Source organism: Epargyreus clarus, unplaced genomic scaffold, assembly GCF_041222505.1.
Source record: "Epargyreus clarus isolate Ecla_fem2 unplaced genomic scaffold, WU_Ecla_fem_2.2 ptg000029l, whole genome shotgun sequence".
Taxonomy (NCBI): domain Eukaryota; kingdom Metazoa; phylum Arthropoda; class Insecta; order Lepidoptera; family Hesperiidae; genus Epargyreus; species Epargyreus clarus.
In genome coordinates, this window is record NW_027332235.1 from 12,803,395 (window position 1) to 12,830,166 (window position 26,772).

The 26,772-nt window shown below is 34.9% G+C and overlaps 3 protein-coding genes across 4 annotated transcripts in view; 1 reads left to right on the forward strand and 2 right to left on the reverse strand.

The window, feature by feature from the left end:
- Positions 1-9,895, reverse strand: part of rg (A kinase anchor protein rugose) — a 584,238-nt gene extending 574,343 nt beyond the window's left edge. Inside the window, exon 1 of the mRNA XM_073089384.1 lies at positions 9,600-9,895. Coding sequence (XP_072945485.1) covers positions 9,600-9,758 — 159 coding nt within the window. The 5' untranslated portion in view covers positions 9,759-9,895. The remainder of the gene's footprint in view (positions 1-9,599) is intronic.
- Positions 9,896-10,481: 586 nt separating this feature from the next.
- On the forward strand, positions 10,482-19,470 carry Septin2 (septin 2). Its single transcript, XM_073089165.1, has 9 exons — positions 10,482-10,612; positions 10,916-11,033; positions 11,946-12,088; positions 13,035-13,221; positions 14,904-15,022; positions 16,132-16,324; positions 16,951-17,114; positions 17,821-17,958; positions 18,508-19,470. Exons 1-9 carry the CDS (start codon positions 10,583-10,585, stop codon positions 18,673-18,675), a joined length of 1,260 nt encoding a protein of 419 aa, XP_072945266.1. The 5' UTR covers positions 10,482-10,582; the 3' UTR covers positions 18,676-19,470.
- A 3,842-nt stretch (positions 19,471-23,312) lies between these two features.
- gas2 (growth arrest-specific protein 2) overlaps positions 23,313-26,772 on the reverse strand; it is a 142,180-nt gene continuing 138,720 nt past the window's right edge. For both annotated transcript variants that reach the window (XM_073089183.1, XM_073089184.1), the window contains 2 exons: positions 26,197-26,325; positions 23,313-26,036 (listed from right to left, as the gene is read on the reverse strand). In XM_073089183.1, coding sequence (XP_072945284.1) covers positions 24,978-26,036; positions 26,197-26,325 — 1,188 coding nt within the window. In that variant the 3' untranslated portion in view covers positions 23,313-24,977. The remainder of the gene's footprint in view (positions 26,037-26,196; positions 26,326-26,772) is intronic.

A 26,772-nucleotide genomic window follows, 5' to 3' on the forward strand; every position in this document is an offset into this window, starting at 1 on the left:
TGGGTGGGTTATAATATCATTTCGAGACTATGCAGTTCGTACAATTGAAATTGGAACTTCACTTAGGTAAGTTCGTTTAATTTCTAATTGTACTTCACTGCATAGTCTCTTCAATGATAATGTTGACATGTAGATGTTTAGAGATTTGTAAAATAACGAGCCTATTAAACAAGATACAAAAACATTTAAATCCTATTATTTTTAAAATTCCTAATTTAATATATCTATTTAAATATTAATTACAGTTATCAAGTATACGTTTGATGTAACGTCTCTACTACAAAATTGAACTTAGATCTGATCCATTCAGCTATCCTTCTAAGAGGGTCTTAACTGACACTCATATGTTTAGACGTCAGCGTAGCAGCGTGGTAAAGCGTGCTCTCTAATGGTATGTATTGTAAAAAATGATATATCAATGCCATCATCCTCCGTGGTTGGTAAAATCTAGAAACTGTCGTCTGGGAGGTCACTGTATTATAAGATTACATAAAAGAAATAAACTTATTCTTGTAACTCTCAAGTGTTACTAGGCCTATCTAGGTAATTTTATTAAGGATGTGCTGGACAAATACTATGATTACTATGAAATAATGGTAATACTAGATTGTTTGAACACTGGTTATAGTAAGGTTTAAATTCATGTGGCAATTTAATATACAATATCTTCTGCCAAACAATTTGGTTAATATACAATAATGTTATTATTATGTTTATGTATACTTTTTAGAAGTCTCGACTCAGATGTAGGCGAATCGGTAGTAATAATGGCATTCACGGGCTTACACCAAGTGAACGTCATAATATATACGATATCTATTGTTTTTATATATTACTTATATATATATATATTACTCATATATTATTATTGTTTCTTTTTTTTTTTTTTTTTACTATATGAGTAATTACAATAACCAAAAAAAGTAAATAGTATTTATTCTTCATCTCCACTAAATAATATATAATATTTTACACTTAACTCGCTAAAAATATTTATACATCAGATGTAACTATCCCAACTAATAGCATACTTGGGATATGGAGGATAGAAAACCAAAATATGCATTTTAAGAACAAAAATAATTCTAGATATATATATATATCAAAATGAAAAGAATATTGTAACCAGTCTACAGATAGATCTAGTTATTTACACTGTTTAGGCCAAAATATTACAAGCACCAGCATCACGTTTTCATTATTGCGTCTAACATTGCTTGTAGAGCAACAAAATCTTGAGATTCGTGTATAGAAACGAAACGCTCCTCGAGGAAGCGAGTAACATACAGAGTAAAGTGTTGACGAAAAACAAATGGATCTAGATCTTTTTTTTTTTTTTTTTTTTTAAATTCATATGAGACCCAAAATGCAACCCTTCCAAAACGAAAGGTTTATTTATTTTTATTTATTATTATTATTATTTTTTTTTTTTAATACTATTTTTTAGGACTGTCTGGACCAGTCTGATACTACCACAAACTCCCCAACCGTTCAGAGATAATCTTTAACAACAATTATTTTATTAGAAATAAAATGAATATTTCCATTTAAATAGTATAACCTTAGTCATAACCTGTAAGTCATACTTCTTGTAGGTTTCCTAGTAAATAAATCTATTTAAAAACCTTCAAAGTGTTAATTCGCAATGTATAATCTTGATTTAGTGATAGCAAATTCATTCTGAAATTATTGAATGTATTAGGGAAATAAAAACATTTTTTGGGTATTCAATAAATCCAATATGTGCCTTGATATTACGGTTAAATGTGGGTATTAAACACCATGCTGTATCTATATGAAATAACTGTGGAGTTGCCTACAGGTATTAGGGTTTCACCGTGTTGAAGATGATTATTGAAAAAATATCTTTAAGCACAAGTAACGCTGCATTTAACTTTAAATAGTTGATCGGATTTGTTATTTAAATCAAATAACAAAAATACCGAGAATAATGACCATATGTTACATAACTGATTGTGTCCCGATAGTAAAAATAATATGACAACTACCACCTGTAATTATATCTATGTGTAAGAGGGATAGTATTTTGATAAACATTATTAAAATTGTTATATATATATACATATCTTTGCATTTATTATAATTTTTATTTTTTAATATTATTATTATATATATTTTTATTATTATTATTTTTTTTTTTTTTTTATTTCACCCTTGTGTTGATTTTTAATCTTTTATCTAATGGTAAAGCAATTTGATTTTTTATTTATTTATTGCTTGTATAATACAACCTTAACAGTTGCATTATTTTCAATTATCAAACTATCTTTTAAATAACCAATAAATCCTAAAGAATGATATAGCTTATTATGTCTATGATCCTAAATTACTAAGTGTCGTTATTGTTCCTTGTCGATTATTATGACATTTCAAATAGGAACTATGTTATATAAATATATAACTGACACAATGTCCCTAGATCTTAATCAGTTATGTATGGTCTTGTATCTTTTAAAAGGTTAGTAAAAACATAAATATAGTGTTCTGCTCAAACCAAAGGAAAGAACTTGAAATGCATAGAATTTCCATTTAACCATAGACATGTAAACACTGTTTAAGGTAATCATGAATTAGTATCCAAATATGCTTTCTTGAAAACAATAGTAAGTAGTGAGTGGAATGCCAGGCTTTATTTAAAGCTCAAGATTAAGACCAAGATATTCAATATAAACCAACATAACCATCATCAGGTGTTGGTAAAGTAAAAATATTGTAAAAAATTGGTTAAGAGTAAACAATATGTTATCACTGATGTGAGAAGTCTTTCTACACACATACCGAGTATATTTTGAAAAAATCTTCATTCCTTGAGAATAATGAGTTTAAGTGTTTATACAAATAGACTCTTAAAGCTAACCACTTGCAAAGCTTGGGTCAATAGTTATTTGTTACAACTGGTCTTTAAAATTATAATTATAATCGACCACATTATTAACCACTTACCTAAAAATCTGTTGTGATTGAAGATTTATTCCAAAGGAAACTTCGATCAAGCCTTTCTGTGACACAGATATTTGTGCATGAGGCTTGTTGTAAGTCAGATAATGACCCTATTTGGTATGAGTATCTCAAACTTTTGGATGAAGTTTATCATAGGATGAAGTGTAAATATCTTCGTTATATTTGTTATTATAAAATATTGTACTATATATATATGAATTGAACAATCATTGTTTCTTAAACCATTTTTCCGATCATTTGTTCCAGTACTTGTACTATGAAATTTCTTCTTATTATTTATTATACATAATAAATGACCAGCACCAGTAATAAGATAATTGATAGCAAATTATCTTTATAAAGGCAAATAATTTAAAATTATTAAGAAACAATCATGTCAAATGCTCGAGAGCAGTAAGCATTCGCCTGATGTGGCATGGCTTTTGACTCTTTACAGCTACAATAGTAACTGCGACTTGTGCAACTTTTAAAGTCTAATCATGTGTTATCCGTCCCACAGTTTCCTAGAGGCTAGTGTTCTTCCTTTAAACTATTTTTTCCTTTAGTCTATCTATCACCATCTAGATAGATAGATAGTTCCTTTAGTAAATTACTCTTTAATATGCTGATCTACCTAGATACCAAATTCTTATGAATGGTAAAACCAAATTTAGATTCTTCTAGAGTATTACAAAAGGATATAAATTGTCATCTCTATATCCTGTATCATGTACATTATTAATCTGAATGATTCTTCAATAAAATGTTCATTCATTAAAATCATTACACCCAATTGATGGTAATAGTTGTGTCTATCTACTGATTATTAGTATTTTGTTATATGGGTTATTTACCCGATGTGAAGGACATCATACCCTATTAGAATGGGTGAAATCCGTTGTACTTAATAGTAGTATCTTATTATAGTTGTTATATAGGTAAATATCCAATATGTAAGGGTCCCTTATTTGAACGGATGAATATCCATTAGGTATATTCTACTCAATAGTAGATTATTTTATGTGAGTAAATACTCAATATAAACAGGTTAGTACCCATGAACGGGGCTAAATAGCACCCTATTTCTTGTAATGTAGGTAAATATCCAATATGTAAGGGTCATAACCTTATTTGAACGGGTGAATACCTATTAGGTATATTCTACTCAATAGTAGATTCTTTTATGTGAGTAAATACTCAGTATAAACGGGTTAGTACCCATGCACGGGGCTAAATAGCACCCTATTTCTATGTTCATAGCTTTATATAAGCGAGATTTATATAAGGATTTAAATAAGCGAGATCACCTAAATAGGTGACAAGCTTAGTTAATGAACATAAGACGTCAAATTCCTTGCTACAGAACAATATGGTAATCTAAAAATCCTTTGCTTGGAAAAATATATATGTAAAAATTTACCTTGTCATTCCTCATTAATATATAAGATTATCATCTTATCTTTAATAAATGAAAATAATACATTTTCAATTTGCGACTGCATTCGTAATGGCCGCCTAGTACAAGTCTTCAGAATAATTTCGTCAAAATTTTTAATTTCCATTGTAACTTTTCTGCACAATATATCACACCTACGTCTTTTATAAATTATTAATTGAAATATTTGTTATAAATTAACAATTTTTACGATAAATTACTTATTTTATTTCCTATTTTGAAAAATCATAAATGTACACAGGCTGCACGAAAAACGATAATGACATTTACCGGTAGGGGGCGCTATAAGTAGGTTGGATATTGTTTTAAATTATTTGAATTCGAGGTTTTTAGCTCTGAATATACGTGACACAAGGCTGACGACTGGCGGTGTACTACATGTCAACATTATCATTGAAGAGACTATGCAGTGAAGTACAATGTTGTATCAACGCCATCGATGAACAAACCGGTCCTGCACAAAAAGTGGCAGCCGTGCATGCAAGGCCGCGGTCAAGTTCGTCGTTGCACGGGTTCAGTTACGCTGAGTTATGTACCCGGAAACATAAGAAAGTATGGTTATGGTGCATGTTGTTTGGTATAGTTGCAGAAATATCGACGCTGCTTTAACTTGTGATTGAAAATGTAGACAAATTTTATTTCTTTTTTTATTAGCTTCAGCATGCCGTGGAAATAATGGAAGTATTATGACGTTTCCTAATTTATAAAGGCCTTATTGGTCACTAATTTGACGAATACTGTTTTACCCTGAGTCCCGATTGTATCCCAACTAACCTTATGTACTTTTAGTGTCGATTTCTCGTCGCTCCTATAATTTCGCAACGATTATAGTCTTTATGAGCCAGACTTAGGAATTAATCTGCCGATTCTGATATTTCAGAGAACTTTACAAGGAAGTAGAATACTTACTGCGAAAATACCGAACACTATGTTCTTTAAAGTAGTTTACAAAAATATTGAAGTTTGTCTTCTAATTTATGTATTTCAACTTCGATCACTAATAAGAACTAGTGTTCGAAGTATCTCAATCTCAATAAAAACAATTATTCATACTTTGCGCTCACAGTATTATTATGTTGTAAGAGACAAATCATGAGAAACCTATTAAATGTAATATTTTAACATTTACCACACAATGACAGAGGATGCATTTATTAAATTTACACCATATTGTAAACGAGGATTGTTTGAGCTACAAGTGTGTGACCGTCTATGATTATATTAACAACCTTACAATAACATGTTGTATAAGGAAACTGTACTTCCACTTGCATATAAACAAGCCGGTTTGTGGATACGACTCAAATAAGAAAAAAGTAGTTGAACGAGTATGGTTCGATCATGAAAGTACACTCGTCACACGTATTACTAGCGTGGAGAAGTTCTTGCGTTTCGTTGGGTTTGCTGGCTAACTTACGTATGAGGTGGTACTTCTTAACCCTTCAAAGTGGCGGCGCAGGTTTTCCGATTCTGGTAGAACTTCTGTGCTACATAGAGTTGGTTATAAATGTCCCTGAGCGGCAGTAATTATTTAGATCAGGTGGATTGCATACTCGTTGCTATTTCAGTCTTTAAATGTGCCACAACCAATTTATATGATTACTAGCTGACCCGGCAAACTTTGTACCGCCTCAAAATCTATTTATCAAATATATTTCATATAAAACATAGCCTATATTACTCGTGGATAATGTAGCTTTCGAATGGTGCAAGAATTTTTAAAATCGGTACAGTAGTTTTTGAGCCTATTCATTACAATCAAACAAACAAATTTTTCCTCTTTATAATATTAGTATAGATATCGGTTACGTTTTTTTTTCATACAACTGTAATCCGTTAGTAGCCAACATATAAACACTGCATATTTATTTTTATTACAACCATAAGCACCAGGTATATATCACCACGAAGAATGTCCATTGTTCCTTGTACAATAAAAAGTTGCCGTTTATTGTGGTGAGGTTTGCGCAATTTTATGGTAACGAGCGCTTAAACGGGCAAGTGTCGACAATGGTGAATACTAATGGTGGTCTGTGAGTCGGTGTGACGCGCTTCATTTGTTTCCCACTTCGCCGGGACTTTTTACTGCAATTACGGAAACCTATCCACCTCGCCTTTAATCGAAATGAAGTCATCTGTAACATCACCACTGTTTCTGTTCGCCTGGTGCGTGACTTGTTGATGTTCGCGAATTCTGTATCGGTTTATGTTATAATGCTTTCGTAGATATAATACATTAATATGTATTAATGCCTCAGAGGCTTAGAGTCCTTAGAGGGTAATTTTTGACTAAAATAGTGCCATAGCCCATAGAAATAGAATTATATTTTTCGATGCATGATCTGATCTTTAGACTTAGAGCCATGACGAATACTGCCTTATAACAGAACATTTACGTTACAATTTGAGATCTTTATCATCCGTTATTAATAAACAATCTATCCAATTTTTCCCTAACAAAGTTCGAAATTTGACAATTTCTGGTAGGTAATCATTATCGACAGTCAAATAGATTGAATATCAATAATAGATGTAAGGATATAAACCGCATTTTTGACGACAAGTAAAACCTACAGTATTTATAGTTTCATATTTAAAGAAAGCTATGCATGGACTTTAAAAAATTTACTTTACGTAGTTAAGAAAGACACTATATTTCCATTACCTGCGAGAGAAACTCACATGACAGCAACTCAATAATTAAATCCCTGTTATTGCGAAAAGATTCGTTCAAATGAAACGGCTATTTAGTGGCATCGGATTACAGAATATTATACGAACAGATTGCGTAAACGGCCGACGAAGTGAAGGACTAAGATTTCGTTTGTACGATAACATTGCTTCTTGTTAGTTTTGCGTACGTATGTTGCTTAACCTTTTAGTAGCGAAAGTATTTTTTTCAAAAGTATAGGTAATGTTAAACAAATTTACTGGCCTTTAAAATGTGCAACACATTCTTTTGGTAATGTTTCTTCGGCTAATAGAGACGAACATTATACTACATTATATTATACTACATTATATTTTTATTGTACTTTTTTTACCTATACTAATATTATAAAGAGGAAAACTTTGTTTGTTTATTTGATTGTAATGAACAGGCTCAAAAACTAGTGGACCGATTTTAAAAATTCTTTCACCATTCGAAAGATACATTATCCACGAGTAACATAGGCTATATTTTATATGAAATATATTTGATAAATAGATTTTGAGGCGGTACAAAGGCGGTACAAATTTTGAGGCGCTACAAAGTTTGCCGGGTCAGCTAGTTATGTCAGCTAGCTATAATATAGGAGTAGCAGACGAGCATGCAGTCCACCTGATGGTAAGTAGTTATTGCTGCTCATGGACATCTGTTATCAACCCCAGATAGGATTGAACGATCTGAGGTCGGCCACAGATGCGACGCTACCCCTGAGGACTAAGCTGGAACGCCTTGGAAAAGTATGTCTCTCTTACCACACCCTTCAAACCAGAACACAGCAGCGCTTAACGCTGCTGTTATGAGGCAGAAATAGGTGTAGCGGTGGTGCCGTCGGAGTCGAACCACAAATGGTTCTACCACCTTCAAAGTACTTCTGAGCATGTAACTGCACATAATAACAATATCCTGACAAAACATATTATGTAATGATGTAAATGATTTTAGCTGGCTGGATGATGATTTCTTCGCTTGAAGTGCATTTTTAAATGCTCAATTCTCATCGCTTATCAGGTTAACCACATTACGTAGTCAACCTCTATTAGAACGTTCGGATTTGGTACGTAAATATGAAAATATTAACACCGCCATAAAAGGCGAGCTCGTCTTGAATTTTATATTCTATCCTTGACGTAAAATGCAAACTACCATTAGTTTACATTTGCGAAATCACGGCTCCGAGAACATAAAGTATTTTATGTTCGTTATCTTTTCTCATAGCTGCTAAGGACTAATGCTATCTCCTAGGGAGGTTTTTTTTTTTATTTTAGAGCTAAAATTATCAAAACAATACTCAAAAAATTGTAAAAATACGTATAAAAATGTGTTTTATTAGTCCTCACTTGTAGTTTTTTCGTTTAAAACATAATTAATCGTTATCGCGGAAAGTTTTGTGAGTAAATAGTAACTGAAAACATAATAGAGAGAACCTACCTATTGACTTGATACTCGTGTGAAGCGATTAATCTAAGCCATCTTATCAGTTGGGAACTGATGTGCCATTGAGCTATCGTAATCTATGGATATTATGGAATATTGCAACTCTATATCATTATTTTCTCGCAACTCTATATAATTCTGTCTTCTTTTACAAACTAACAGGTGCTCAAGAATTTCTTCTCGACTGTAACAAAAATGGTGTTTTAAGGAACTTTATTATATTTTTTACAGATTCATGTTTTCGAAATGTAATAAATACCTACAGAGGAAGTACTTAATTACGATATCTCTGAAGTTTCAGTCATGCGAAGGTCAACTAAGTATGATTAACAGTCGAATATACGTTTTAAATATGGATTTTAATCTTTATAACCGAGAAAGACGACTTGCAAAGGTAATAAAATTTAAAACAAAGTTAAGGCATATATAAAACATTAAGAGCATGAAAAACTGTAATGTAATCTCAACAAATATTTTCAAAGTACTTCACAATTTTATTTTCCACGTCAAATAAGTCGGAGACACTAAATATTTAAATTACCTACAATTACGTAGAGAATTGCATTTGAAATAATGCTCGTTTAGCTCGTTAAAACACTCCTCATCTTTATGGAAATTACAAGAGCGCAATAAATTTGAACAGTAAGTCGTGAAGCACGTTACGTGATCGAGATATGTATGGAAATAAATAAATAAATTGAGCGGCGAGCGACAGTAAAGTGATCAAAACAAACACGGCGGTCGCCGGCCGCTCGCGACCGCCAACCTGCTCGCGCGATCCTGCGATTCACCACCTAACGCGATCGATAAAAACAATGAAAATAGACGCGCCACGCCGCACACGATGAACTTCCACATACTCTTCAAGGCCACACCGACTAACTATTCTATAATTCAACTAAACATGAGAGACAGTGCACTAGTAAACCCATTAAACATGTTTGGAATAACCTTTCCAAGACGAATCCAATAGGATTCGAGAGAGCGCACTGGCGTAATCGCGATGCGACGAAGCATAGTATTGTTCTAGGAACTCACCAGATGCAGAACGGTGTTCACCACCTCGCGGTTGGTCACCTGTCCCACTTCAATCAGCCCGATAAGAACTGCAAATTTCAGGCTATCGTTCGTCGTCATCCTGACGACTTCTTCAGGTCTTTTAATATCACTAAACGGCGGCGATTTTAAGTCCGCCATGGTTTGTTATGTCACAATTCACTGATACACAATTTTAAAATCCACTCACGACGACAATATTCAAGAAAACATTATTACATCGGCTCACATGATAACGCACCAATGTCGCTTTCTGCCATTTTGGAATTAGTTAGTGTTACCCTATAAAAGAAAAATTAAAACCAAATTACCCCATCAATCGATATTCATTTTAGGGAAATTACAAAAAGATAATTTACGGCAAAATAGTGAAATATTTTAATGATAGCTAACAAATATCTAAATTTCTCAATCATTACAGTAATTAAACAATAAAGGCGTTTCAATACTTTAATAAAATCGACTGAATGCCACTACCTACACCTGTAGTGCCAAGTTTTTATAAATAATTATACATATAAAACATCATATGAAGTATATATTTATTAGCACATCAAGACAATCATTTTATTTCTGTAATATTAGAAAACATTTCTTTAAACATAAATTCCATTGGTAGAGGGCAAACGTATGGTTGTATGCAACTCTGATCAATACTACCAATGTTTCAAGTTTAAATCAGCCTTTTTACCTTTATTTTATTATGGATTGTTTAAAGTATAATGCTGTTATGTGATTTTGTTTTGTATGATTATATTTAAAGATGGTTGTCATACTATAAAATACTATTCGTAATTATTTATACTTCGTTGATTTTACAAGTATTAACATAGCATGAAATTTGGTGGATTGCCTACATTGTTCAGTGAAGTTCGTAAGGGTGTTCGTGCATTTCTGAACCGAGTCGAGGCGATATCAAATTCAACCGACTTCACTTCGTGTTAGTCACAGACTGTGAATTAAACATGGCGGCGATTGACGTTGATCCTCCAAAGGTATTAAAATGTATTTGATGTTTAATTTAATTGTAATAAGTTTAAAAGTGTAGCTTCTGTCACCTCAAGTGCTAAAATGATATTGTGCATGGAAAAGATTTCGTTACATTCGTTAATTTTTCAACTACGTATGGGCGTTCTCTTCGCACTGTTTATAAATTCGTTGGGAGCATCCTGTACAGAGGAAACGGTTCTCCGCTGCACCGGGAGTGTTATACAAACAAACAACCTGTGTCGGTCCAGTGGATTTCATGTAAGCAAACTTATTGTGAATGTGGATATGTAAGAGTTATGTTGTTTTAGATGGAGTCCATTATGCGGACACTGAAGTTGTCGGGGCATGTCGGCTTCGACAGCCTGCCCGACCAGCTGGTGAACAAGAGCGTGCAGAACGGATTCGTGTTCAACATACTGTGTATCGGTGAGTCACTGAGTCATGCTGCCTACTTACACTTGTGTTAATCACCCACACTTGCCTACTTAGGCTTTATCTCGGGTGCCCGATTTGTAGTCGGTGCATCTATATTTAAATTAGATATCTACTTATTCCTTCTTGTGATAAACATTACTGTTCTCTTTGTTCTAACGTAAGGACAAGTAATGACTTAATTATTCATATGTACCTGTCATCTATTTGCTCGTTTTCTAAAAATAAATTAATTTTCCTCAAATATACTGCCCATAACAATGTCCTTATGAAGATTAAAATATGAATTAATTTTCATATATTTCATAGGAAATGTAAAGTTCATAGTTGTCATATTTTAACTGAATTAAGCTAAATATTATACACTTTGTTATTTCAAAGAAGTAGTAAGTAGCATCTTCACAACCATCATAACATCATCAACAGAATAACATTGTATACAGAATGTTAATTAGTTACTTTCACCTGTGACAAATTGCAAACAGAAAATTCAGACTCTTGATGCATAGGACATGGTGATGAAGCTCTTTTATTTTATTTTTGCCTTATAACAGCAGCAACGGCTGTGGTCTGCTTTGAAGGATGTAAACATACTTTTTCCGAGGCATTTGTGGCCGACCGCAGGTAGAAATTTAATCTAAGCTGGGGTTAATTACATATGTCCATCAGCAGCACTAGCCACTTACCATCAGGTGGAATGCATGCTCATTTGCTACTGCTATATTATACAAAATTAAATTACTTTCCAAGCCGTACCACAGTAACTGAAACACTCATGCTACAAAAGGTTTTCTAAACTGCTAATGAACTTGCTTTCATATTTTATTTTTATTAAGAAAATGGTACAATGATACTTTATTATATAACAGTAAGTAATAATGGTACAACAACATTTATTCAAAACAGGTGAGACTGGCCTTGGCAAGTCTACCCTCATGGACTCTCTGTTCAACACCAACTTTGAGTCCACCCCCAGCCCCCATAACCTGCCCACGGTCAAGCTAAAGGCCCACACATATGAGCTGCAAGAAAGCAGTGTTCGTCTGAAAGTAAGTAATTTAGTTAGACCTATGATTCATCATGTAATATACACTATGAATAATACCAGTTATATCATGAATATGGCTACTAATATACTAATAGTACTAGCTATCCGTATGATAGCTAGTACTATTACAAATAGTACTAGCTATCCATATAGCTTAAATAGGCAGAGAGAGAAACCTTCATCATAATATAAGGGTTCCATTTTTTCATTATTACATATGAAAGACACAAAATATAGGTTGAATTAAAAATTATACACTATTCTTGGAATTTATAGGCATTAAATTTATCTGACTCAGTAGTAGTAACTTTTTTGAGATGCACATTTGCACAATGCTCCAAAAAATTCTGCATTTGTATGGTATCAATAGATCTATTATAGTTTTTTAGTCAATTTACTTATACTAATAATAAAGATGTACTGTTCTGATTTATAAACAATGCACTTTCAGATTATTCAAAAATGGGCCACAGGAAACCTTAATAATTTAAATGCAAACAATCATAACCAATCATTCAATCATCAATTACTACACACATCCTAGAGCTATTATGGTGGTTTTCCATTTCATTTTGATTAAAACTACAATTGGCCAAAATAATTCAATTGTAATATTGGTAATAGATAAATTTAAATGTTTTAATACATTTAAGATCAGTTTATTGTATGAAATACATAATAATATATTGAACATGACATTAAACATTAAAATGTTTATTATCTTTTGTTGTTAAAAAATTTGACTTCCTAATTATTTAAAGTAAAATATTACGAACTCTGTTAAAAAATAACTTAGCATGTTATGCCAAAATATTGTTCATCAATACTGGAATAATACCAACTAAAAAACTAGTCAATACAGGAATTTAAAAGTGAACAAACAAAAAGAATAATCGAATACACCTAAATAATGTATCTTGTAATTTTTTTAAATCTTCTATCTCTAGCTAACAATCTGCGACACAGTGGGCTATGGTGACCAGGTGAACAAGGAAGACAGCTTTAAGGCAGTGGTGGATTACATCGATGCACAATTCGAGGCCTACCTTCAAGAGGAACTGAAGATCAAGCGCTCCCTGTCTGCTTACCATGACAGCAGACTGCATGTCTGTCTGTATTTCATCTGCCCAACAGGTTGGTTATTAATTCTATTTCCCAAAATAATTGTGTTAGGTATAAACTTAAAGTGTAGCTTAACATGTTATTTTTGTATAATTATTTTATTATTCGAAATAATTTACTATTTGTGGACTGATTTCACTTTTTAATTAGAGTTAAAAATTCCAAAAATGCAAATTAATCGGAATGTTTCCAAAACAGTGCATGTTTGCAAATATGCATTTATTTTTGAAAACAAAGTTTCACCAGCACAAATTAATATTGAAATATTTTCACTTTGATTTTATGCAATTGATTTCTCCCCCATTATGCCACTTATTTTAATTATTATAGTAATGTTAATTAAAGTTACATATTTGATGTTGAAATATTTACCATCAGATTTAAGTTATATAATTATAATTACTTACTAGATAAATATTAACATATTGATATGACATCAGGCATAGTTTAGCATATTATTTAAAAATAAATTTGTAGATGAAAGAAGATCTAAATTTAAATGTCCCCTAAATTGTTATTAATATATGGCTTGTTGGAGCTCAGAAATTTCACTGCAGACTATTGACATTATATTATGTAGATCACCGGGACACCATGGTTGACCTATAGAGTTTTATGGCTGTCCTTGACATTAGGTGCTAATTGCTATGCGCGACACCGGCGACACGAAACGCGTTCGCCCGCCGCACTGCGCGCATAACGGCACCTACTTTTACTTTACCTGACCGCTTTCGGTATAGGACCTTTTATGTGGAACATATCTTTATTGCTGAAATCCTCTGTTTACTTTGAGTACGACTGTACCTAATCGTTTATTGCTTCCTTGTACAGATACTAATATGGTATTGAAAGTGCTGTTTAGAGTACGACATATTGTTTTATTAAAATTGTGTTTTGTACAATGACTTAATTAAAAATGCACACACAATACAATGAACACCAGACTTAAAGCTATTTATTAAAATATATAATATTTTTTGGCTGGCAGATAATGCTTATAGTAAGTACTCTCCTGTATTATATTCTTTTAGAACTATATCTATTAAACGAACTATCTATTCAAGTCTCTCATACTCAGCAGAACAGACTAAGGGTCTGTAGAAACATGCTTGAATGCCTGTTTTGGCGGCATGCCAATCATGGTCGACATAACTCATCAATACCGACATCTTGTATCTACATAGTAAAGTAGGTATTGTTTAGAAGTACGGATAGAACATCATATCACATGAATACAAATCTCTATGACAGCCTCATATAGATAGAAAATCTTTATTGCATTAGTACAGTACATGTTTATTAGAACATTTTGATGCTAGCCAATTTCTGGAATGAAGTTAATGGGTTATTTAGGTTTGTTTATGAACGGAATGGTAGAAGTAGGATAAACTTTTTCTTATGTCTACTAATGTTTTCGTTTTCGACTATAGTACAAAGTTTCACATACAATAATTCTTCTTTAGGGACTCTTCTTTCTGTGATGTTAGTAGTAGGAGTAGATTTTGATACGATTGATTATTGAATCAAATTATGATATATTTGTATACAGTAAATAAACATAATATTCTGTAAGTAGCGATCCTCACACATTAAAAAAAGAAACATTATTTTGCAAACATCACCAAAGCACAAACAAGATGTCATAGCAAGCTGACGTCACACATATTATGAAATATGGTCTTGTACGATTGCAGGTCACGGGCTGAAGTCAATTGACCTGGTGTGCATGAAGAAACTGGACACCAAAGTAAACATTATTCCCATCATTGCCAAGGCTGATACCATCTCCAAGACTGAGTTGCAGAAGTTTAAGGTAAATTACTTTATTATAGTAAATTACTTTATTATACTTAAATGAGTTATGTGAATAGTGGGCTTTTTTTCATTCTGTTATTTATTAATTCAAAAGGTCTTTGAATAATCTATTGTTTATAGAGTTAGCACAAGATAACCATAGTTTGGTGAGACCATCCTTATTTAACTATAGATCTTTTGTTAAAAAATTACCTAGCAAGTTTCTTACACAGAAGTAGTAAAATTAATATGTATGTATATATTGAAGATGGTGAAAATGCAGCTTATTTAATGTTAATTGATCACTCTTGCTCATGAACATATAATATTATGTCAATAACTTCAATTCATAGGAGTTATATCTGCGTTGACTAGACTTATAAGTAGATTGCCTCAAATTAATATCTATTCCTAAAAGTGCTAAAATGTAGTGGAAACAAAAGTAACGAAGTTTTACCTCATAAAACTAGTATTCTCTCTACTTATGCTGTTTCCTTTGATATTGTAATATGTAAATGTATTGACCTGATAAGCTAATAGCATTGGAATGTGTACACCTTACGCTTCATATTAGTATTTGTATAATTAATAAGCGTAAATAATACTTTGTTTACTTCTGATTAAGAATTGTATGCAGTTGTAGTATGACTATAACTACACAATGTTTAATGCAACTACTATAGAGTGAGTTTATTATCCATAACATGTAGCATTGCAATATACAATAACCAAATATACCAATAACCATAATACAATAACCAAAACCCAAATTGGATGATTAGGTTTTTAAAAATCGCAGACATACAAATTTACATATACAAGATCAATTTTTCAAATGGACCTTCAGGACCAAATCCAAAACTTACATTAGGTGTATACAATTGTATAAAAGGTACAGACATACATGACAGTCGAATACAGAACCTCGTTTTGTGAAGTTGATGAAAAGAGAGGTTTTTGTTTTGAATTAATTTCAACTTAGTCCTCAGGGGTAACAAATATTTTTGATAAATTTCATGTAGGACTTTAATCCAATTTGGTATTGATTACGAATGTCTTCGGGCGGTAGTAGCTTACCATCTTTGGGACACCTTGTTCTATTGTTAAAAAAATGATTTTGAATTTCAGTCGAAGATAATGCAAGAGTTGCAAGCGAACGGTGTCGAGATCTACCAGTTCCCTGTCGACGACGAGTCTGTGTCCGAAGTGAACACGAGTATGAACAACCACATTCCCTTCGCGGTGGTCGGCAGCACGGACTTCGTGAAGATCGGCAACAAGACCGTACGAGCTCGGCAATACCCCTGGGGCACTGTGCAAGGTGAGGACTTTCTACTTGTGTTGGGAATACTGATGTGGTGGGCAGCCTTTGAGTGGGACGATGACATTATAAACAATAATGTTATTGGATCTAGTTAATTAGAATTGAGTGCAGTAAACATTAGCTAGGGTTTTTCATTGTATGTTTTTTTAATAAATTTAACAATATTTAATAAAAGGCCAAAGGAATGTTTAGGGGAGTAGTATTCAAAATTTTTAGAGTAATAAATTAAGATGTAAAACTTTGATCATTGTTTAAAATGTTGCTTTTTACATGATCTAAAATTTATGAGTCGTCTCGGTAACATTATTAAATTGATACACTATTACTTTGTTTTTTATCAGATTGTGGGGGTATTTATCTAACATATATATGTATGTATGTGTCATCCTTTGGCATACCTGCAACTGACGCCCTTCTGCTAACCGATTTTAACATATGAGGTTGTTCAATTTGTGGGGCTGATGGGGGCCACATAACTTCTCTTTTCAATTAATGATTTTTAAGTATCCTTTTTTCCCTCTAATGTAATTATTTTTCATTCCCAATATATATCTTTATTTGGTTGTATATCTGTTACATTGGGTTTGAGAGGTTTCTGACAAAAGTTACATGTTGTTTTCCAGTGGAGAACGAGTCCCACTGCGACTTCGTGAAGCTGCGCGAGATGCTGATCCGCACCAACATGGAGGACATGCGCGAGAAGACGCACGCGCGCCACTACGAGCTGTACCGCCGCCGCCGCCTGCAGCAGATGGGCTTCACCGACGTCGACGCGGACAACAAGCCCGTCAGTATACTAGATTTTAAACCTTACATAAGGGATGGTTAATATTTACGTTTTACTTTCTAAGCCCTCTTTGCCACCTCCTTCCTTTTTTTATTCTTGAAAAGGAGAAACCTTTAAAAGGTACCCTATTATGCCGTGGCAGCGACACGGGGTTATGTGGGATTCTTACTGCACTAAACTGCCCCCACCCGGTGGTCGTCCTCGGCGTTGCGTAGAGGGCTCCGGGATCTCCAAAGGAACGCGACCGGAGTCCTCTTGCGTTGTCCCGTCGAACTCCGCCCAGGTGAGCATTTTGACGCTCGCCACTCCGTCTGGTGTGCACAACGGTATGCGACCACACATACCGCCGTCCTTCCCGGGGTCACTGGCCGAGCGGTTCGAGCTCCCACTCTTGCCGTCCGCAACTCCGGAAGCCCCCTTTCAGTAGACTCTTACAACAGGCAGGGGATACCGTAGCCCTATTCGTAGTCTTAATATTATGTTTAGCATTTAATTATTTCACCTTTCGTTTTCCCTACTGTTTCTCATGACCGAGGCGGTCATCCCTCCCTCTCTAGCGAGCGAGTAAGAGAAATAGAACAGAGTTCTATTTCTCTTACTCGCTCACACGTAAAATAATTATATCACTTTTACACTATTAATATAAACCCTAATATCTCACCCATTATAAAAAGTACACAATAATAAATCCTCGTTCGTTTCGCAGGTGTCGTTCCAGCAGACGTTCGAGCAGAAGCGCAGTGCGCACTTGGCAGAGCTTCAACAGAAGGAGGACGAGATGCGACAAATGTTCGTGCAGCGCGTCAAGGAGAAGGAGGCCGAGCTCAAGGAAGCTGAGAAGGAGGTACAATTGTCATTTTAACACAATTGTATTCGAATTTTAATACTTTCTGTGAAGAGTGTTTTTTTTTTATATTTTTAGGTATATGAAAATATTTGTACGCCATTTATGGCAGGATAAGAAGCGAAACTTTCTAAAATGAACATCGATATTCCTTATTCTACAAATAAACATTTTGTATTTGTATTCAGGTTTAGACGTATAGATTTCAGAGCATCAAATAGCCCAATATACTTAGTCCAGTACATATTCTAATTCATTAGATGCGGGCGCAGTGTAATGACACGACTTATTTGTCTATCCCAAAATCTAACGTGTGTTTATTTTCAAGCGAAAGATACTTGTTTGAAAATTTGAAATGTCTGTTTGGGTAATACAGGGTTTGTTAATACAACTCTTTTTATGTTACAATGCTGGGCATAATGTGCATATTTCGTGCCCGACCTAAAGGTCTATACACCACATTGCCCCGTAAGCGGATAAGTCATCAATACTGTAAGCATATAAAATATATTATACCCAATAATAACTTCCATTTTCACACACTTCCAGCTACACGCCAAGTTCGACAAACTGAAAAAGGACCACACGGAGGAGAAGAAGCGTCTCGAGGAGTTACGCAAGAAGATAGAGGACGACACCATCGAGCTGAACCGCCGCAAGCAGCAGGGCGCACAACCCCACCACACGCTCACGCTCGGCAAGAGCAAGAAGAAGTAATACCACCGAAACAACATCTTCCAATATGAACCGTATGACGTGAAATAGGCTGCCTGAGAACGTGTGACGCAATATCGCACTATCGCACTGTGAGAACTAAAGTGACCGAATACAAAATCTCGACGATTTGAATTATCGACTGGAAACTCTTAATAACATAGCCTATGATATATATATGTCTAATAAATCTAATAGTAAAGATTTTGAGCTAAAAACCGCTCAGCTCTGCCCTTAGTCCGGGAGAACAGTAACGATTTCAGTGCTTCATAAAATGTAAATTTCGCAGTAGGTGACTTCCATTCTCACCGTGCGATATCTCTTTTAAGTTCTAATACGGAAGTTATTATTTTCATCGCATAATAGAAGTGTTAGAAAGATTGAATGTGTATGGTTCCATTAAATTTGAATATCAATCGAGTATAAGTCATCGAAGTCCATGAGAGGCAGTAATTAGTTAACATTAATATTTGAAAAAAGAAACTATATTATTGCGTTATTGTTCCTGGTCTATAAAATTATATAGACCTCGCGATTCGGCTTGTACTGTATGAAACGCTTTATCATCAACTTATGACCCACTACTGGCCCTGGGTCCCTTCTCGAATTGAGAAGAGCTAGGCCATAGGCCATAATGCTGACCATCACTGAGATTAAAGGCATGGTCACTTAACTCTGCCTAAGATTCTTCTTAAGATTACATTATCAAGTTTCATTTTCATTGTTGATAGAATTATTTCTATTGCGATAAGTGTATCGAAAATACTTGCATGAATTGACCTTTTTTTGGTTTTAATTGAATTTTATAAGATGGCGTAATAAATTACAAATATACAATCATTGTGGCCAAATCTTGAACATAGATAATAGTAATTTAACAGAAACGTCACATCGTTTGCAAGTATTTATATGGGCTATCGTTGTGCCTTTGTCGTAGAGCATCATATGATTGTGTGCCGGCATTATAAAAAGCTAATTCTACATAATACACGCGTACGTAAGGTGTACTTGATCTACAAACACTATGTGTAGAACTCAAATATATTCACAAATAATAATGTTTCTATATAGAAAATCGAATTATTATCACTGCTATAGATGTACCTAGCAGAATTGTTAAGTTCTGTTAGTGGAAGACCACAATTTCATTTGAATCGGTGTCAGTGAAAAAATGATCTTGACGTGTAACCATTTTCAACTTATAGCTTTTCTTGAAATTACATATTATAGTTCTGTAGTTTTGTAATTCGAAACTATTTAGGAATCTATGATCTACATTCTATCATTAAAAAACTTATCATGTTAGCAGAATTTAAATATTTCCCACTATAATCTTGACTCAAGATTCTTGAGTATTATGATTGCTTTTACACTGACATCTGAAACACCACCGAATACATAACTGTCATGTATGATCCTAATTCTCGAAACTCATTTTATATGTAACTGTTTTGTCATCGTAATATCAGGTATTCATAGGTAATGTTCCACTGTAACTAATTCTAGATAGAGTTCACTACGTAATAAATAGATATATTAATTAATACTACAATGCTCAGCGAACACACATTATTCTTAATATCAATCACCGTGTGAGTAGTACCTTGATTTAATCAGGCTATAAGGAGTCATTTAGATCTACAGACGTAGACGTGTCGGACTCGTGTCGTGACAGATAAAAGGTATACTCCTACACGACGTATAACATATTTATATGTACCGTAACAGAACCGCACATAAACCGACTGTGCCTATCAATCTATTGTATAAAATAATATGATTCTAATTGTCACGGTTCGTGTCTGATACGTACCATGTCTGTAGATATGAACGGGGCCTAATAAGTAAATTATTCCTGGAATCTTAGCCGATCTTAGATTTAGGTTATATTTTGTACCAAATTTTAATTTATATTATTCTGTAGGATAAGATTTACCAATAACATTAATTTGTAAGCAATATCGACACAATATTTTTACTCCCATGTACTAATTACATTTTTATTTTAATGTAGAGGATTGCATCCGAATTTAAGTTACTAGAAATCAGAAGTATAACGCGAGTATCATAGAATAAGAAAACACTAATAAAATTGTTATACTTATTTATTATTTTTAACTTAACGTAATGAGACATAATTGAATAAAAATACATTCTCGTATTTGATACTTTCTGTGAAGTTTTGATGGGAAACAAACATTAATATGTTTATTAGCCCTACAATATCGGATTTTTTTAACAATTTAATAAACGTAAGAATATTATGTTTGTATACAAATGCATCGAACATTAATGTTTTATTTCGCGTTTTACTTATAGTTTTTCTTCTGATATAGTTTTATTATGAATTAAATTACGTTTGTACTTGTTATAAACAAATTTATTTTCAATTAAATGAAACTTGCTCTCTAACTTAGTATTATACTAAATTACAAGTTTGTAATTAGTATGGGAGCGGCACAATAGACTACGGATAGCACACTGCATTTAATTGTTCATTCCTTTGTCTACTTTTTATATTATATTTGTCTTTTATTTTGTATTACTGTATAGAAAGTATATAAATAAAGTATTAAATTATAATTTGTGTTTTTATTTTATGACGTAGTATGTTAATGTCGCAGCCAAGTAGATTAATTCGCTGGTAAATCTAGTTCTCTAGCCTAGCCTCGGTATCAAATAGCGCCGTTCAACTAGCTTCCTGAATTATATTCAGTATAGTAAGGCAAATGATTTAAATCGATAACGTTTAATTACTTGTCTTGACGTATAATTGATTTCTTTGTTCTGCACCACCAAAGTGAAAATACAAGTTGGCAAATCTTAAAAACTTAGCGAAAACGATTTGCACCCTATTTTCATGATGGCCGAGGGACATATTTTAATACAACAAACTGATTTATCTGCACACGAACGCCCCCTTAACATCTTAAACTTAAATTGCCTCTTAATCAATGATTGTTGCCATATCAATGATTAGATTTCTTGAATTCAGAAGATTCCTCCACAAGAAAAATCCCCTCTATTTACACGCTTATATTAGCTTCACTTGTATGTTTGTTAGTAACTCCATTTTTCAGTAGAAAGAGATCAACATACATCTTTATCTTACCCTGCATGTATGTAAGAATGAAATAGAATACTTTTCTACTTTTTAGTTGATTTTATCATAAAAGCGTGTTTTTTAGTTATTTGAACTATATTTATTTATTTAGTAGTGTTCAAAAGTAAGATGAACACCGCTTGTCGCTCAATGTTTCTGAACCAGAATAAAAGCGTGTTAAAAAGGACTTGACCGTCAATGAATTTTCCATCATACCAGGAGATTATACATGTTACGCACTCAGAGCATAAATTAGCTTTAAGTCAGAGTCAGAGATATTTCATGAATGGCCCAAGCAACAGCCATGTGCCCATGTAGTAAATGTTGCATTAAGCTCTGCGGCTGATTATTATTCAGGAAAGTGGTTGAAGTGTGGTGTAGAGGCTAGGCTATTAATTGAATGGTTAATTAATATAGATGCTTGCGACAAATATTACCCTATGTATGTTCCCTGACTAGTTGATTAAACATATTTTATAACATTTGATTTGTTATCATTGGCATGAAATTAGAAGAAGAAAAACAAAGAGTAGTTGGTTAGATCATCTGTTTGTTTCCGCATTAAACAAGGGACACCTTGAGTGGCCGGGGCAGTTCGTAGCTCATAGGCTTGAACATCTTGTTGTAATAGGTGTAGCGGCGGCGGTGCGGCGTCACCGAGGCGCGCACCGGCACCGACACCGGCGGCCCGCGCGACACCTTGCGGCACTGCGAACATAGTTATTTCTCAGTGTACGTCAAATATATTAAGTTCTTACGCTTTCTACACTCACAGCCCCCACACTAGGGTTCCCTGTATCGTGGGTGCTATGGACACACAGAGACAAATACACAAACACCCAGATCCATAAACAGAAAACTAAATTCATAATTTAGAAATCTGTCCGGCCGGGGATCGAACCCGGGACCCTCTGCGCATCAGACCGGTATGGTGACCGGTCCGCCACACATGTCGTCAGTTCTCACCGAGTATGTTCATCCTCAGCAATAAGTCTTTAAATAATTAGTTTTATTTGGGTGTAGATGAATATCTACACTGAATGCAAAATATCTGATAAATCTACATTATTTAGTTAATTATCTTCAATTCGGACAGATTGACAATATTTATGTTTATAAACTTATGAAAATATGTTAATTTATTTATTAAAATTAAGTTTCACTCACCTAATATCCACTCTTTACGTTCATTGCACAGTGCACTAAGCACAAAATACGTGTTTAATCAAATATTGTAATTATCAACAAAACGTGAATGAACAATATTTACTCGTGACTTCTTAAATGCATTCTTCTAACTTGATTGGAAGAGGCACTATTATTTGCAAGATTAATATGGTAGAACAACAGCAAAATTTAAATCGCTCATATATTACAAAGCTACTTTGTGCAGATGTTTTTCTGAGAAATATTTATCATATTGGATAGCCCAAGCGTTTATGGTTAAACTTCTTTTTATGGTTCCATTCAAATATTAAATAGTCTTAATCAAATTAAAAATTGGATTAATATTGTTATTTTTTGTATTAAAACAATGTTTAATTATAAAAAGTTTATTATCAACCATAAATACAATATTAAAACTGTTGGCACAAAATTGTAGACATGTTGGCAGAACGGCAGTTGCGGCTTTGTGGAACTCTCTTAACTAAATTTAAGCTCTATTTTGGATTTATTTCAACATCAAAGTAAAGCCAATCACACACTAAATTACTGCAAAAAGAACTACAATATTCTATTCATAAACCAAGTAAACTTTTTTAAAACAATCTTTCAACATTAAAATTGCGCTTTGCTGTTATTTAGTACAGTAACATCGTGTGTAATTAGCCTTCTAGTTTGGAAGTGAACTCTTATCAATATACTAGCGTGCTAAGTAACTACCAAAGAATTGTACATTGAACATTGCTCTTATGGTGGAAGATATAATAAGGCCTCGTTTTCATTTACGTACTTCTCAGAGACCACTGTCAATTTGTTATGTCTATCTATTAGTACTTAACTTATCCATAAACGACCTTAGGGACCGTTTACATGGGCTCAATTACGAAGATATCCACTCTTCTAAACCAAGATAGACATTTTCTGAATAAAGCTAATCATTATAGTTAATGGATTGTGTGAAAAGTTAGTCTAGTGTACATGGTGCATTACATCCAATATAAATGGATTAACAAACATTTCCCAGACCATCTAATAATTTTCTAATCAATAACCCAATGCCATACAATATGAAATTAATTAAATCCTGCTTCTTGGCTTCTACAAATTCTTAAATAAATTGAGAAAAATATAATTGCACTCCGTAATTTCGAAATTTTACATAATTAAGCTGAAGGGACGTCTAGTAACATAGATTTTTAGCTCCTATAATAATTAATTGTACGGAAGATCATCTATTAGCCCTGTCGCTGTACTCACACTTAGCCAATCTACATCACAACCTGATTATTAAAATATATATTGCTCATTTGTGATGATAGGATTACAATGTGCTCTATCTAATATCAGTGCAAAAATATGTTTTATCGTCTGCATTAGGAAAATAGATGTGTGAACATTAAACAATTTTGTACCCACCGTAGAGGTCGCTAGTGTGTATGAGGCCACAAGTCTTTAAATCTAAGCTACATATTAAATACGTGTACCATAAATATATCTAGGATGTCTACATGTAATCATTTGCCTACAATTACATTGAATTAATATTGTTTATTTCGATGTAAACTTAATATGTATTTATGGCGGTTTATTGCAGATTCTTAATTCAAACAAGGTATGTCCGATAAACAATATTCGAAATCATAATTAAAATTAAAAATAAGATTAGATTCATTATTGCAATTGGAAAGTGATTAATTACTAAACATTAAAATTAATTATCATTATGGTTATAAAACAAATTCATTATGACTAGTCACCCATAATTAATTGGAGTGTTTATGAATACAAGAAATACTTGGAAGCGTCTACTCACTACGAGATGATAGAATGAGATTACTTACGAGATCTAAATAATGCTTAACGAATACTTATCGATTGCGAACTTAATGTAAATTGAACTTTAAACTTGCTCATCGGAGCGCGATCGCCCCCAACTCAACGATAAGCCCGACGATGCGTGTGCTGAGCGAATACGGCAAAAACTAGAATAAAGTGTCAACGGTTAAAACTAATGGAATGGCTATAAACCGCGCCGCAATTATCTGGGCGGGACCTCCCTCGGCGGGGGGCTCCGGTATTTGGCTTTGATATGCAGGAAGGGTTTCTTGGACGTGGTGTTGTCGGCGATGGTGGCCTCCAGCGACAGTCGGATACTCTCTTCGATGGCGGCCTGCGTCATCGGCCCCGCGGCCGACACGCTCTTGTTTAGCGGCTTCGAGAAGTCGGTCGTGGTGGCCAGGCTCATGCTTCGCGTCTTCTTGGCGTAGCCGTTCATCCCGCCGAAGGTCTTCCGCGGCTCGTTAACAGGGGTGGAGGCCAGGCTCTGGCTGCGGGCCTTCCTCGCGGCCGGGCTCTGCGGCTCCGTGGGCGTGGTCGCCACGCTGCTACTCTTCGTCTTCTTGTTGAGCCGGTCGCTCGCGGAGAACGGTCTCCTATCGTTCTGCACGAGCGCAAGGCTCATGCTGCGCGACTTCTTCGGCGCGGCGGTCAAGTTGCTGGAGGTGAGCGACTTACGATACTCGACGGGGGGTGCTCGAGCTACTCTACCGGTGGGCGTGGAGGGCGTGCTGAGGCTGGGCGCGGACTGCTTGCGGGTGCGGGGCGCTGCGCCCTGCAGCGGCAGCGCGAGGGCGGAGCGCCCGCCGCGGCCGGCCGAGCGGGCCACGGGCGACGCCTTGCCGCTCACGGAGGAAGCCTTGCTATCTACGGGGGATACTGTGCCGGCGATGGAGGGCTCCTTGCTGGTGAGCGATGCCTTGCTACTGGCGGGTGAGACGCTGGGCTTGCGCGCGGGTGAGTGCTTGCCCGTGTCGTGCGGGGTGGGCGAGGTGGCCGGCGCGGGCGATGTTGCCGGCGCGGGCGAGGTTGCCGGCGCGGGCGAGGTTGCCGGGGCGGGCGATGTGGGCGGTGCGGGCGAGGCGGGCAGCGGGGGCGGTGCGGGCGGCGCGGGCGAGGCGGGCAGGCTGACGGGCAGCACGTCGCCCTTGCGGCCCTGCGTGACGAGGCGCACCTGGCAGGGCTCGTGGCGCGACAGGAAGTGCTCCAGCGTGTCCCAGCCGCCGCCCACGCGCACCATCATGTGACGACCTTTCAGCAACTGAAAACAATACGAATAATTAACACTATCACTTATAAGACTTCAACTAGTGCTTTGAACATATGTACCGATCTAGATTAAGCTATCAAACTAGTAAAGTTATACTCTAAACAAATAGTATAGAAAGCACTTCAAATAATATCTATAAACGACTATGTACCCTAATGAAGACGTTTCGACCAGCGATGTTGTAACGTCCTTCGCCAACCTTCTTCACCTTCAGCAGCTTGGAGCACTTGCCGGAACCACAGTTGCAGCCGCGTTCCATCAAACGTGTCACCAGCTGGACCTAAGAACATACAAATAAAGGTTTGAAACACAAAAAATAAAAAAAAATAAGACTTGCTTTATTGTTAACAAATTAAAAGCTACCGTGAATAAGATCTAGATCTAGATTCTTTCGTACACGAATGTACACTGATCGCATTTTACTCTATCGATGTATTTATCCAAGACTGTCTTTGCCCTGTGAACTAATTAGCAAGCCGACCTCTTCCTTGGCATATCGTTATTCATTCACAGATATATTCTCTTTTAGAACTATATTTATTGTTTAATGTTAAGAAGAATATATACAGGGTGAATTTTTCAAACGGGCCTTCAGGGCCAAATCCGAAACTATAAGGATTAGCAAAAAATGCTGAAAGGAGTTACGAGGCCGATTTTGATAAAAACTAAAACTGCATCATTACTTTTCTAAAATAACTTTTTCCCTAGCCGGGAATCGAACGAGCTC